The sequence below is a fragment of the Apaloderma vittatum genome, unplaced genomic scaffold (genome assembly GCF_000703405.1).
Source record: "Apaloderma vittatum isolate BGI_N311 unplaced genomic scaffold, ASM70340v1 scaffold7386, whole genome shotgun sequence".
In the NCBI taxonomy this organism is placed as follows: Eukaryota; Metazoa; Chordata; class Aves; order Trogoniformes; family Trogonidae; genus Apaloderma; species Apaloderma vittatum.
Window position 1 is genome coordinate 11,172 of NW_009722249.1, and position 13,481 is coordinate 24,652.

General features: G+C 39.5%; 1 protein-coding gene across 1 annotated transcript in view; it reads right to left on the reverse strand.

Annotated features, from left to right (window-relative positions):
* LOC104275682 (E3 ubiquitin-protein ligase Itchy-like) overlaps positions 1 to 13,481 on the reverse strand; it is a 33,824-nt gene that overhangs the window by 5,569 nt on the left and 14,774 nt on the right. Inside the window, 10 exon segments of the mRNA XM_009871701.1 lie at positions 1,939 to 2,072; positions 2,437 to 2,596; positions 3,275 to 3,363; positions 5,126 to 5,197; positions 6,057 to 6,129; positions 6,798 to 6,926; positions 8,502 to 8,586; positions 9,747 to 9,813; positions 10,692 to 10,866; positions 12,140 to 12,235. Of these exon segments, the coding sequence (XP_009870003.1) occupies positions 1,939 to 2,072; positions 2,437 to 2,596; positions 3,275 to 3,363; positions 5,126 to 5,197; positions 6,057 to 6,129; positions 6,798 to 6,926; positions 8,502 to 8,586; positions 9,747 to 9,813; positions 10,692 to 10,866; positions 12,140 to 12,235 (1,080 nt within the window).

Consider the following 13,481-nt stretch of genomic DNA (forward strand, 5'->3'; position numbering starts at 1 on the left):
AGTCTTCCGAAAGTTCTTCTCTCGTTGTAAAAAAAAAAAAAAAGCCAATACAACAAACTGGCAATAATCGGGCGTTACAAAGAAAACCCACTGCTCTGAAATGCAAGAAGTGGCCAGCTTACACGCACCTTTGCCTACAGGTAATGGCTTAAACTAACAACCTTCTGCTCTAGAGTTCCCAAAAATATTAATTGCACCTTTGTCTACAGGTAATGGCTTAAACTAACATCCTTCTGCTCTAGAGTTCCCAAAAATATTAATCATTCATACTTTTCATAAGGGAAACGTCGTTGCACGTGCAGCTCGTTACAATTTGGTCAGAAGATCGTTCACTAATCGCTTCCCTCATGATTTAATGCAAATTCTGCCCTGTAACTTGCATTTTTCAGTATTGTGTTTAAAACAACACTCAGTAAGTCAGAAGATAACAAAAAGATGCGTTTCTCTTAAAAAAAAAAGCCTACATTTTCCCATTATAAACCAGATAACAGTTCTCCTTCATCACATGAATCAGGACTTTCAGACTTAAGATCTTTTCTTCCCTTCAGGTCTCGGTTTCTTGGCACCTTTTCCCAAACAGCAACTACTTTTAAGTCTTCTAATGGAATTTTGACTCACTGCACCTTTGAGCAGCACGTACACTGAGTACAGAACATGCTGCTACTCAGAAACCAAATCAAAATTGATATTTCAATTTGTAAACATCTTGTAAAGCTGCTTCGCCCCCGCCTTGTTATTCAAGATAATGCTTCCAAGATTCACCACTACAGGGGATGACAATCTCACCTTTTATATTTATTTCTGCATTTCAGAAACAAATCTATTCGCACACCTTTTATGAATTTTTCAAAGCATTTTTAAAACTATTGTGAGTTTGTGGGATTTTTAAGAAAAATGGTTTTTAAGTAAATTGCTTTATCTCCCTAGTCACATAAAGAAAGGTAAATTTTTCTGCTAAATTGTTTTCACAGAATTGTTTGTAGAAGCAAAAAAAATGTTTAACTGAACTTATTTTGTTGTCTTTCTTGTTTTTTTAAAAAAAACAGCCCAAACTGTTGGGAAAAGAAAATCGCCTGTGTTACTAAAACATCAACCACAGACGACAACAACAACCTGGAGTCCTGCTATTATAAAACAAGTGCAAAAATCACAGTGCTTTAGTTCTAAGGGTTCATTAAAAATTATTTCTTAAAATATCTTTAACACGTAATTCCCAAATAATTAGGGTTTACAAACTCCAGCTCCTTTTTACTTGCTGCTCTCTGGAGAGGAATCTGCAAAGGAGCGGAGGAGGACTCAAGAGGCCACGGGAGCGGAACAGCCAGACGCCTGGCAGTGCAGACGCGGGAGGCAACACGCAGGAACAGGCTTGAATCATTCAGCTTGGAGCCAAAAAAAACAAGGGCGGCAAGAGAAATGCATGAGCATCAACTTCTGTAAAGCATTAGATCTTCAATATTAGCCTCTAAGTCAAATTTCAGGCATGACTAACAAAAGAATTCTGTGGCAGTAAATAATAAACTACATTGGTTAACTTCACATTACTGTAGCACTGCACTTTTCATGTTTTCTAACTTACCAGGTACTAGAGAGAGAAACATTTGAATGGGTTTTTGCTGATTTCTTTTAATCAGTTACCTGAAAAGTTTCAGTAGAAGTCAGTAGAATTTACTGTTCCAGACTGCCACATGTATATAATGGCCAGCCAGATTTATTTTTAAAAAGAGCAAGATGCTGTGCAGAATATGCAACAAACCAGAAAAGGCTTTTGCCTTTTCAAATTATTATTTGTGGATGTAAAATTACAGAACAAAAATCCAGTACTGCTCTGCAACTGCTGTCGGGATTTTAGTAATAAACTTACACCCACTTCCTCGTGTAAGCGAAAATCAAAAACGTTGTATTGCTATTTCAAGAACAAAATCAAGACAAACTCACTTTACCCAGATGAGAGAGTTGTAAAACTCTGGGTCAACGGATTCCAAATCCTTGAGTCCTACTGGCTTGTTTAGGATACGTTTGTAGAACGGCAGAGAGAAACCGGTGTCAATGAATTTCCCATGGAACAAAGCCTGAAGAACACGAGAACAGACAAAATAACACAAAGGATGGCTGAACAATCAATACGACACCGTTCTGTGCTCTTTGCCAATGAAATCTGACAGCCAAAGAATTAAAACCACCAGAATATCGTGACCGCTAATACGCTGACTTCACTTAGGCCAACGGTAGTTACATCCAGACCCCTGCTAAGGGTTTCAACTCAAAAATCACACACACGGAATCACAGAGTGTTGGGGGTTGGAAGGGATTTCGAAAGATCTGGTCCGACCCCCTGCCAGAGCAGGGTCACATGAGCTGCTCCATCATTCATCTGATGGTGCAATGTTTAGTTGTAGGAAAATCACACGAGAACTTTTCTCCTTTTGAACTTACCATGGCGATGAATCTTCCAATAAATCGGAAGTATTTCAAATGGTCTGGATTAATGTAAGAGGCCGGGTTTATCTGTAAGCAGTAGTTATCTTTCCCTGCATATTCAAACAGGCAATACATTGGGTTCAAAACTTCATGTGACAATAGAAAGAACCACTCCCTGAAATCACACAAACAACAAAAACACGTTTCAAAATCAGTTCAATCAGAAACGATCTTCGCTAACTCATGTTAACTCGGGAGCTTGCTGGCACACAGGTGGTCAGTCTGACTTCTGTCCCACAGAGTACGCCAGACCAAACTGAAACCAAATTGAAACGAACACAAATTACAAATTAATATGCAAAGTGATGATGACGTACAACTGTCAGCGGTTTGGATAAAAACCACCCTGATCTAAATGAGCAGATTAAAAACCCATCACTGATTTAAACGGCAGGGTTTCAGGGAATGCTAATTAATACGTGCACTGCTTGGTTACTCTCCAGGAAAGACTCTTGCCTCAAAAGTAGATTTCTCTTAGTTTTTTAATTAACCTTTGCTCTGGTACTAACAACAGTTGTGTCAAAGCCTTAACTGCAGTTCAATACACTGTACATCTCTTTAATCTTGGAGATGATTAAAAGAATTCCTGATGCAAGTTAAAAATAATTTCACTCAGTTTTAAGACACGCATCCATCCTAACAAATTGTCTTTTCAAAGATATTCCGAGGAAAGATAAGGAATACACTTTACTAATATTTTGGAAGCACTGCGGTTTAAGTATGTATTTCGGGAAAGTCTTCACATCAACGACTCGCAGAAAAAGTCATTATTTGCCATTTCAGTTGAGTTTACCTTGCAACACCTCCGTAATCTAAGCCTTCTTCACCAGGGAAAATAACCCACAGACGTCGCCGTAGATCCTGAGGGCTGAAGCTCATTATCTTAGTAAAAGAAAAACAATCGATTCTTTTTAAGAAAACAGCTACAGGCATTGGCTAGACTTAGTACTATTTGTTATCAAGCAACGCAGCATTTAATAATTCAGACCCTAAAACAAATTCTGAGTATGTGAAGCACCTGCTTACGGAATGTTCATGGAATTGGAAACATTAGTGCAAACCTACGTCCACAGATCCCAAAGTAAATCATAATTCAGAAATTAAAGGGGGATTATTTAGGCCAGAAGCCCATTCATAAGCATACGACAGAAATCTAGCCAATAATTAATAGGAACGTGTTAAATACCACATTGAATGCTATCCCAGTGAAAAGTAACAAAGAGACATGATCAAGGACCTCCCCCCCAAAAAAATTAGAAACAAAACAATAATAAACATACATTACACAGTTTTTCATTTTACAGCTTCATCCTTGCAGAGGATAATAAAAATCTAGCTGATTTGTTAATTTTTTAAACATTAGGAAGAATCACAGATGTTAAGGAACTTTACTAATACTGTTTTTAATACAATGACCAAATTTGTGCTGATTTGGTCAATATTCAGAGGTTTACATAAAGAAATTTCCCACAACGCTTGTGTGTGTGTCCAAGAGCCTTAAGTTTTGGTTTGCAATGAGAGGCATGGAATTGGGGTCAAGATTTTAATTTTAAAAATCCCTCCTAGATGTCTGTAGTAACAACTAAAAAATAATTATAATATTTATAACCCCAACGGAGATATCTGCAAAAGATGAATGACTTAACGAGCGTCAAAAACGAACTCACATCTCTGAGATTACGTCATCTCAATCACCGACAAGGCACCCTGTTTTCCTAAGGAAACCCAGGCTTGCTGATGTTTCTGTAATAGCACAACCCATCTCTCAATTCTTTCTAGTACGGTGTAATTTCATTATCTCTATGGTTACTGTAAAAGGATCAAGTGCAATTTTAGAAATAAGGCTGGAGCTGACTTCCAGTTACAGGATTTATTTTGTTCCCTTCTAACCCCTTTTTATTGGAAGGCATCGCTGTTCCCGAACAGAAGAGCAGTCAGCTGCACTAGGTCTTGCTTCTAAGTCAGTTTGCAGTAATTTGAACAAGAAAGGATTAATCCTCATTTAAGAACCTGATTGTCTCAAAACATACTCTTCTATTTGTTCAAATTTCCTGGCTTGGCACATCCGTGATAATTCCTAAAATAAATGAAGCCTGAATACTGTAAAGCAACAGATTTTAACCATGGGTTAGGTCTATGGACATTCACAAGAATTTTGCTCCTAATAATCTAATTAATAATTTTTGTGGGGTTTTAACCATTTCATTACTCAGCTGAAGACCCATAACACCCAGCCTGAGATCGCTTTAACATGTTTTGGGATGCAGCCCACGCTTATATAACACAGCGTCAGGAAAAATGTGCCGACAAACATGGCCATAATATGAAAATTTCCCGAGAACAGGGTGCTACTCGGCCACAGCGCTCCCCTCAAAATTAACTCAGAATTTGGAGCATTCTGAGGGAAAAAAAATAACCCCCCCATCTTCTTTATTAGGTGAATTAGTCTTTAAAGCCCGAACTTCACATTTTAGCATGATCTTTTAATATATAAGCATGAATGCATCCTAACTACTAAACTAGGATTCTTTTCGTTAGTCTCACTTAAAATAACACAAGCAGGAAGTCAAAGTATCAAGAATAACATCTGATCCTAAATTTAATCAACTTTTCATGCCCCTGCTATCATGTTTTAATACGATACCTGTTGAAATGAGTCCTCGAATAATGTTTTTCTGCTCACTGTGATCTTTATGTGCTGCGGCATTGCCAGTTGCTGAAAGGAAATTTTTTCGAGGTGAAGCGTAGTGTCATTTGACATGTCTGAGTTCAGGCTACTCTTTGTTGTACAGATTGGTTTAAGAGGTACAGCTGAATTTCACTCATCCATATAAAAAAACCCTCCGTGATCAACATATTTGAATTGTAATTTACTCCAAGAAGAAAACGCTTCCAATAGTGCTCTCTGCAGGGAGGGACACAGGCCTCCAGACCCTGCTTAGCGCAGGTTCCAACACTGTTCTCTTACAAGACATGGGAAAACACCAAGTGAAAAAGGAGGCTAGTAGCTCCGCTATTTTTCAATGGATGATTCATTAACTCTTGAAACCGGAACATTTAAACATGAGACTTTGGCCTAAACATTAAATTATTTACTCTTTAGAGGATCAAGACTGATGCACTGGGATTATGTCAGAGCAACACTACTGTGCAACACAGAATATTCTTTAACGTTTAGACATGGGCATTCTGAGTCAAATGCCCTGCATTTTCTTCCAGAACTATATTTGTGCAGAAAGTAGATCATGTATTAGTTATAAAAACACACTGTGCCTCCATATATTCCCTTATTAATGGCAGAAAGAAAACAGTATTCTGAAACCCACCACCTTAAAAAAAGAGTAGCTAAACTGATGGTTTCCTTTATTCTAAAAAAGTTTTAAAGCCATGGCTTACCTGGCTTTAAAGCTTATGTGACTTTATACAAGTCCTGCATTTATAACCTCCTAATTTAATTCACCTTTAACTTACAAGTACTTTAAATATCTCTAATGCAAAGCACTGATGAGTTTATTTAAAGCACGTAAGCAAAAATCCAAAATGCAAACAAGTATTCCCAAGGAATTAATCCATACCTGACACCAGAATCTGAAATAATGGACCTTTGCCTTGAAATCACGTACATAAGCTATCTGGGGTCCATTGTCTCTGGAACCGAAAGGAGAAAGAAAAGGAAAAAAAAAAAAGGCATTTCAAAAGTGTTTCTGTAATTTGACTAGAAGCCACAAATGTATTAGTCATACAGTTGTATGGTTTAGTTGAATCTATACTTGGAAGACTCTTAGTCACATTTTTTGATTTTGGGGTGTATTTTTCTTGCTTTCAAACTGCAAAAATAAATAAATCTGCCTGTGTAAACTGCAGAACACATACACAACACTTTTGAAAAAACGTCTGACTATTAACTGTAAAAAAAATTCTAACAGTAAGTTTGGGATGTCATTCAGTTAATTTCAGTTGGGAGGTAAAGTCTCGTTCTAACTCCATTCTCGCTCCGAAAGGGTCGAGCGTACTGTTATAAAGCAAGACCAGTAACTGGAAAGAAGGGATCTGGTCCTCAGCAGCACTGGTGAAACTCCTTCACTACCCTCAAATCCTACATAGCACTGGGCAAGAAGGATTCTAGAGTGTTGAAAACGCAACCTGCTTCAGGGACAGTCATCAGCTGATGGAAAAAAAACTCCAGAAAATGAAGAAACGTTATTACCTGTAAATCTTTCTGCATAAAAAAATGTACGCAGAGAAGGAAAACTTCCAAAAATGGTACGTGCTAAACTCCACTTTTGAAAACCTGGTATAATGTCAAAAACACTTACAGAGCAGACTTGCCCGTGCGGGGATCTATGTAGGTAGTGGTTCTTCGGTTGTGATCCACAAAGTAGGGGATGCCATCCACAGTAAATCGCATTTCCCAGCCCTCTGGCAAGGGTTTCTCATTTAACTGACTACAGATACAAGAAAATACACAGTAAGTGACCCATTTATTACATAAGACAACTGAACAAATATCTGAAAGAGCAAAAGTTTGGGCAGACCTAGAAAAACTACAGATCAAGAAGCTTTCCATCCAATATTTATTCTGGCTTTTTTTCTTCTTAAATTTTCATGTCAGCTCTCAATTAGACCAAAATGACTGTTTAATGAAACAGGTTTTTGTCTCTTTTTCTCTTGTCATTGCATCCTGCCTTTTATATTAGGGGAGGTGGGTTTTTTTTTGTTTGGAGGGAGAGGAAAACAGATTGCATCCCCCACATCGGGGAGGAGGTGGCCAGGAAGATGGGAGGGGTGGGCGGAGAAGTGTATTTAAGATCAAGTTCTACTTATTTCCTCTCACTATCCCACTCTGATCTACTAAACTGGTGGTGGTATATTTGTTTTTTCCCCAAATCTGTTCTGTTTTTTACCCATGATCATAAGTGGTGAACGAACCCTCCCTGCCCTAATCTCAATCCTTGAGCCTTTTTATCCAATTTTCCCCATTCTCCGTGGGGTGAGGGTGTGAGTGAGTGGTTCTTCATTGCCAGCCCAGGTAGCCAGCTCAAACCACGGTGACGTGTAATCACAGCAGCCGAAAAACTTTCGGAATGACAAAAATAAAGGAAAATGCAAATCCTGATCTCTCACAATTTTTCGACAGCTTCCACCTCAGTGCCGGCACACACAAAAATAGATCTCGGCCTACTTGGAAGACCTGACTAGATCCAAAATGCTCTCAGTGACCTCTCTGAACAGAACCGCGCTGCGGGACCACGTTTGTACCTGTGGAGCCGGCACAGCTGGCACACTGGGTTGTTGGCTTGCACTAAGAGCAATAACGTTCTCCACATGGTCGGCTGGCGCAGACGTGACCGGGATGGAAACGCTGTCATCTCTGGCTACAGCCATTACCCTTCCACACGTCCTAGGCTACTCCCCTCCCCTTCCTCTAACTCCTTCTCTATGGAGGACAGATGAAGTTGCTTCACCAAATGGAAACTTTCAGGAAGAGCTGACACCCTTCACTCCCCAAACCAGTACTCCTTAAGTTCTCTTTATTTTTATTTTTTTTTAAAGGTATGAGGAAGGGAGCTGCAGTTTTTCAAGTTTACCTTCATTCTCTCCCAGCTATTGACTGTCTAGGAAATAATCCAATTCTCCTTCAGGATCCTCCGCACTATCTCATCACTGTATGAAAGAAATCCCTCCCTCTCCCAACGATACGAATGTTTAGATGCGAGTGTCTTATTTCTAAAAAGCATTGGAGCTGTTCCAGCCAGTTAACTTCTTGTTGTTGACCATCACATCCCTGGTGATTGCACTATTGACAGCTTCTATTTGTGCTATTTGTATATCTATTTGTTCCCTGGTGATTGCACTATTGACAGCTTCTATTTTGGCTACTACCTTTCCATATTTTAACAAGCTGTCTGACGTTTGTGCAGGACAGTCCAGGTTTCAGCTGTGGGCAGCATTTCCTAGTGCTCAGTCTCATTACTTTATTCTCATTCCAGATTTACATGAAGCTGCAATTGATTTCTTACCCCTGACTCCTGGGATCTTCCCACTGAGTGATTCGTGTGTTATGATTGACAAAATACACTCTGCCATTGCTGTCAGTCCTTTTCTCTGAAAAGATGCAAAAGGAAAAACAATTGGTGCATGCTTAACGTGGTGCTGAGACGCCCTGGCTTCATTTTCTGTACCACTCTGCAGCTCTTGATACAGTGACTAGTGTCGCACGAGAAATACAAAATATAGAAAACAAATTTTAAAACCAGGCCAAAATCTGACTACCACAGGTAAAAAGCCTCAGTTTGCAAGACAAGCCCGGAAGCAGACACTCGTCTACAAGGGTTACGCTGGCAGCAGAATTTAACACAAAGCGGAAACTCAGTTTCATTGTTTCCTGGGAAATGTCTGTCTAAATAACTTTATTTGAAATCTGACATATGTAATACACCACAGCACGAGTGTGGGGAACAAAGACTTGGTGGCATGAAACTGCATCAATATCAGAACTAAAAATCCAAATAGTTACGTTTGAAAAAAAAAAACCAAAACCACAACTCCCCCCCCAAGTCAAAATCCCAACTTGAACTCTGCCAAGTAATTACTTGCTTTAAAATCACACAACTGAGAACTTTGTCTATATATCGTGTTAAAAAGTCTTTAATCCGCTTGATAGTCACACTAGAAACTAGTTTTACACTTAGATTTTTATAGACCTCCCTCAATTATATTAACTGTAAACTGTTAATCCTTTAAATTACAAACCCAAACTTATTTGAGGGAGAGGGCTAAGGCAAAAGTGGTTATTCTCTAAGTCTCTTCCAGCTTAGGCCATTCTATGATTCTATGATTCTATTCAGCATTATAAAAACCATTTCCAGACCAACAAAACTCTCCAAAAATTGGCTTGGAGAGGGAATTTGGCAGCCTGATTTAAAGCGGATTTGGAGTCTCATGTGGCAGGAGCAGCATGGTGGGAGGTGAATCCTGCCTAAGGAAAGTAGTAATAAAAAAGGATGACAGTGCGAAAGAAGCTATTATGATAGTTACAGGGAGCAAATCAGAACACTTTATAGTCTTTAATCTACTTTGAAACTGCGTATCCTTGTCAGGACTCTGTTTCAGCAGCACATTTGATTACATTTAATTTTAAAAGATTTTTAGTCCAGATTTCCATTTTGAAAACCAGTTTAGAGCAGCTGACAAAATAATTTGGCAGAAGTATGCTTTAATGTTTAATTACGTTGCGTTACAAAACACTTTCAAGTCACTCTTACCCCATCCATGTGGCAGAGGGCCAAGAGGATCAAACTCTTTGTTCTGTGTGGATGAGAAGTCCTGGTTCTGCAAGTCACACAAACAAATGGCGCATTAATGACGAGTCGCTTTCCAGATGTTCTACCACCACCACCATGAATTATTTAAGTAAATGCACTTTTGCTAACGTTACGTATAAGCAAAGATGCCAACGATTTATTTTTCTCCACAGAGAAGGCCTATTTGACAGACCTTGGCACGCTTAATTAACTACCGGGCCAAGAAAATACTCATTCTTTGTTTAGTGTCCCTGCCTACGCAGAAGGGAAATTAGTGCAGCAGCACCCAAAACAATCAGAAACCAAACCCCTTCACGCCTGCATTCAGTGCCTTCTCCCCATCACCATCACCCAGGTCTATTTTTATTCTCCACACATACAGCAAATCTAGAACCTCCACCGTTCTTGAGAAACTATTGACATGACTTGGAGTTATCTGAAGTCTACTATTCACCAGAGGTCAACGACAGATTTAAAATTCTGGAAGGTTTATTTTACATTTCGCTTCTTTCCCAACATTCACTGTGCATATTTCATTTTAGCCAGAGCAGAAATCTCTGTCCTGGGAGCTTGCTCACCTTCCAGGTCTTTGGCCAAGTCAATACAAGCCCCAGTACAAATAAATTAGTTTATTACTAAGCCGTAGTGTGTTCTGAACCAATGGCTTTTATCAATATTGTACAGAAATTTAATTAAGGACTACCACCTATATTCATCTGACAAATAAAAAGCCCCAAACCATTACACTGTTATCTTTATGGGGAAGTGTCACCCACAAGCACATACATATATATATATATACGTACATACACTTTCAATACGCAGAAAAGATACTAATGGGTTGAAAATTTGGAAAAAAGTACTTCTCTTACTTAACCATTATAGGAAGCATATTCTGTTTCTTACCCCATATATAAATCTCTGATTAAATTGCTGCATAGCTCCTTGAAGCTGACTGCGCTGAAGCTGCCACTGCTCGTAATTTCGAACTGACTCTAACGTTGGTCTCTGCCATGTCGTTGTTCTAGTGAAGTGGTCGACGTAATAAATTCTCCCCATGTTGTCAACTCGTCGCTCCCAGCTTTTAAAAAAAATTAAAATAGATCACAAGCGTCAGTTCTCACTAGCAGACAGTTTTAAGGGTTCAGAAGCACTTCTAGGCAAAGAGGCAGTTCATCAGTGGACTTTTTCTTCTCCTTCTACCCTCCACTAAAGCTACACAAGAGCTAAAATAGTTTTTAATTTGGTGCCTACTATACCAAGTCGGACTCGTTCCATTTCCTGTACTTTCAGGATTTTTTGGAAGTAGTTTTCAAGAGCTACACAAACCACTGTCAATACAACAGTGTCATTACTGCCTTTATCCCACCCGACTCCGAATACATCAGCTTGCTGGTTACTCCTAAAAAGACAGCAAAACCCCTGAGAGCTTGGGCCGTACAACACAAGATTTCTTCGCATTCTAATTTGGCAGAAAGGCAAGGCTTGGCCATTGGCTTTTGGTTTGGTGTTCGGTTTTGTTGGTTTGGTTTTATTATTTTCAATTCACAGGAAACCAGTACTATTTACAAAACATGCATGAAAACACAACCAATCCCAGTCAGTTTAAGGAATACATTTATCTATCCTCTCAAAGTTCAAAACGAAGTAAGACAGGTGGGTTCCCTTTATGAGACGGCCAGATTTTTAATACCAAGTTCTCTCCACTATCCCCTGCTTTTGCTTTGTAACTGCACAAAGTGAACCTCTTGAGTGTCAATGAAGTGCGACAAAGTAATTCTTATGTTTTTCTTACATTTTTTAAAAAAACCAGGAACACAGAACAAAGGTGAACACCACTTCCATGTAGAGACTAACCTCACTGGCTGCTCTGATGCTAACCCAAGCTCTTTCCTAAGAGCCCAGTAAATTAGCAGCTGGGAACCCTGAGACAAGTTCAAAGGGCTGAAACCAGCAACCTCAGGATAAAGAAGTAACCAAAGGCATTCTTGCTCAAAGCTGATAGTTACCTCAATCCAAAAATACTCTTCTGTGGTTTTGGTTCTCTTTTACAGTTGGGGGGTGTCTACTGCCTTTAAGTTAAACCCATGTCTCAGTAAAGATGCACTCATTAAATGCTCAACAAGAAATTCAGATTTTGTTATTTTTGACATGTAACTCCTCCCACGCTCTGCGCCACGCGTTTTTGCAGAACTCCTCAGTGACAACCTCGGGCAATTGTCTGCACTGGGTTCGCTGTGCTATTTACAACCTGTGCTATTTACAACCACGCTTTCTAGCTTTAGTAAACTGTCAGCTGATCTCCAAAAACTTCGGCCGTATACTAGACCGTCCCACAACTTATCCGGGCTCACCTTGGAGGAAGAGGCTCCGGCCGATCCCACGTCGTTCTTTTTTCAACATGATCTACATAGTATACTCGACCGTGCTGGTCTACTCTTTGCTCCCAACTGAAAATAAAACAGTATTTTTATCTTCCTCCAGGTCAAACTACTCCAACCATATATCTACAGTATAAAGATGAGAAATATTTTGTTTTCATAAAACTTTTAGTTCTACAGAAAATGTAGAAATGGTTCATGAGATGCACCAAAAATGCTGTACAACATTCAGTGGGACAATGCTCATATTAACATGAATTTTATGTCAGCTAGAATACAAAAAACATTCTACTTTCCTGGGAAACCAAAGCTAAAATTCATGCCTACACATACAGTTTTAGCAAGCCACGAAGCAAAGTTTTGTATTCAATATCAAGTATATGAAAAACTTGTTGAACCATCTGTAGAGCGTAATCCCCTTTCAGAGTAGCATTAATTCAATTTAAATCCCCAATGCACAGATCATGTATATGCAGAGCTCATCCTAAGGGCACTGGTCACCTATTCTCTGCGTACGCAGCGTTCAGGACACTGATCTAACCCTGTATTTGCATCAAAGGCAACACAGCGGAGAAAAAAAAAAGCAGGCCTAGTTTGCCATTTCTGTTGAAATCAAAATTGTAAAGCGACAATCAATATTTTCAGGATTGCCTTTATATTTCACAGCTATCCCGTGAGTCAGTGAGGTAATTCCGATCTCTTCTGTCTTTTGGTTGTGCCTACACATTAAGGCAGATATTTCACCCATTACAGCATTCACTTTGAGAAGCTTTTGCTTTTCTTCACTCAGAGAGTCCAGAAACACTTTTTTTGTTTGTTTGTTTATTAAAGTTTAGTGTCTAAATCAGAGCTTTGAGTCAACAGACCAACCGTACGGCAAATTCCACATGTGCTCAAACACAAGTGTCCCCACGATACTCCCAGGAGCTGCAGCATGAGGTCCAAAACTTCAGGACCTACCTCAGATGCTGAACTGCAACAGCTGTATTTGATCACCTGACTTCATTCTGTTTTGAAGACAGCAAGCTGTCACACTATGTAAACTATGTCCCACTGACATGGGAACGTAGGACAAGTAACAAAGATATCTGAAAGATTAAATATTTTCTCAAACTAACCATGCTTGAAGGCCTATCCAACAAAACAGTTGTAGAATCCCAGAATGGCCTAGGCTGGAAGGGACCTTAGAGATCATCTAATCCAACTCCCCCGCGATCGGCAGGGACGCCTCTCAACTAGATCAGGCTGATCAAAGCCTCATCCAACCTGGCCTTGAACATCTCCAGGGAGGGGGCAGCCACAGCCTCTCTGGGCA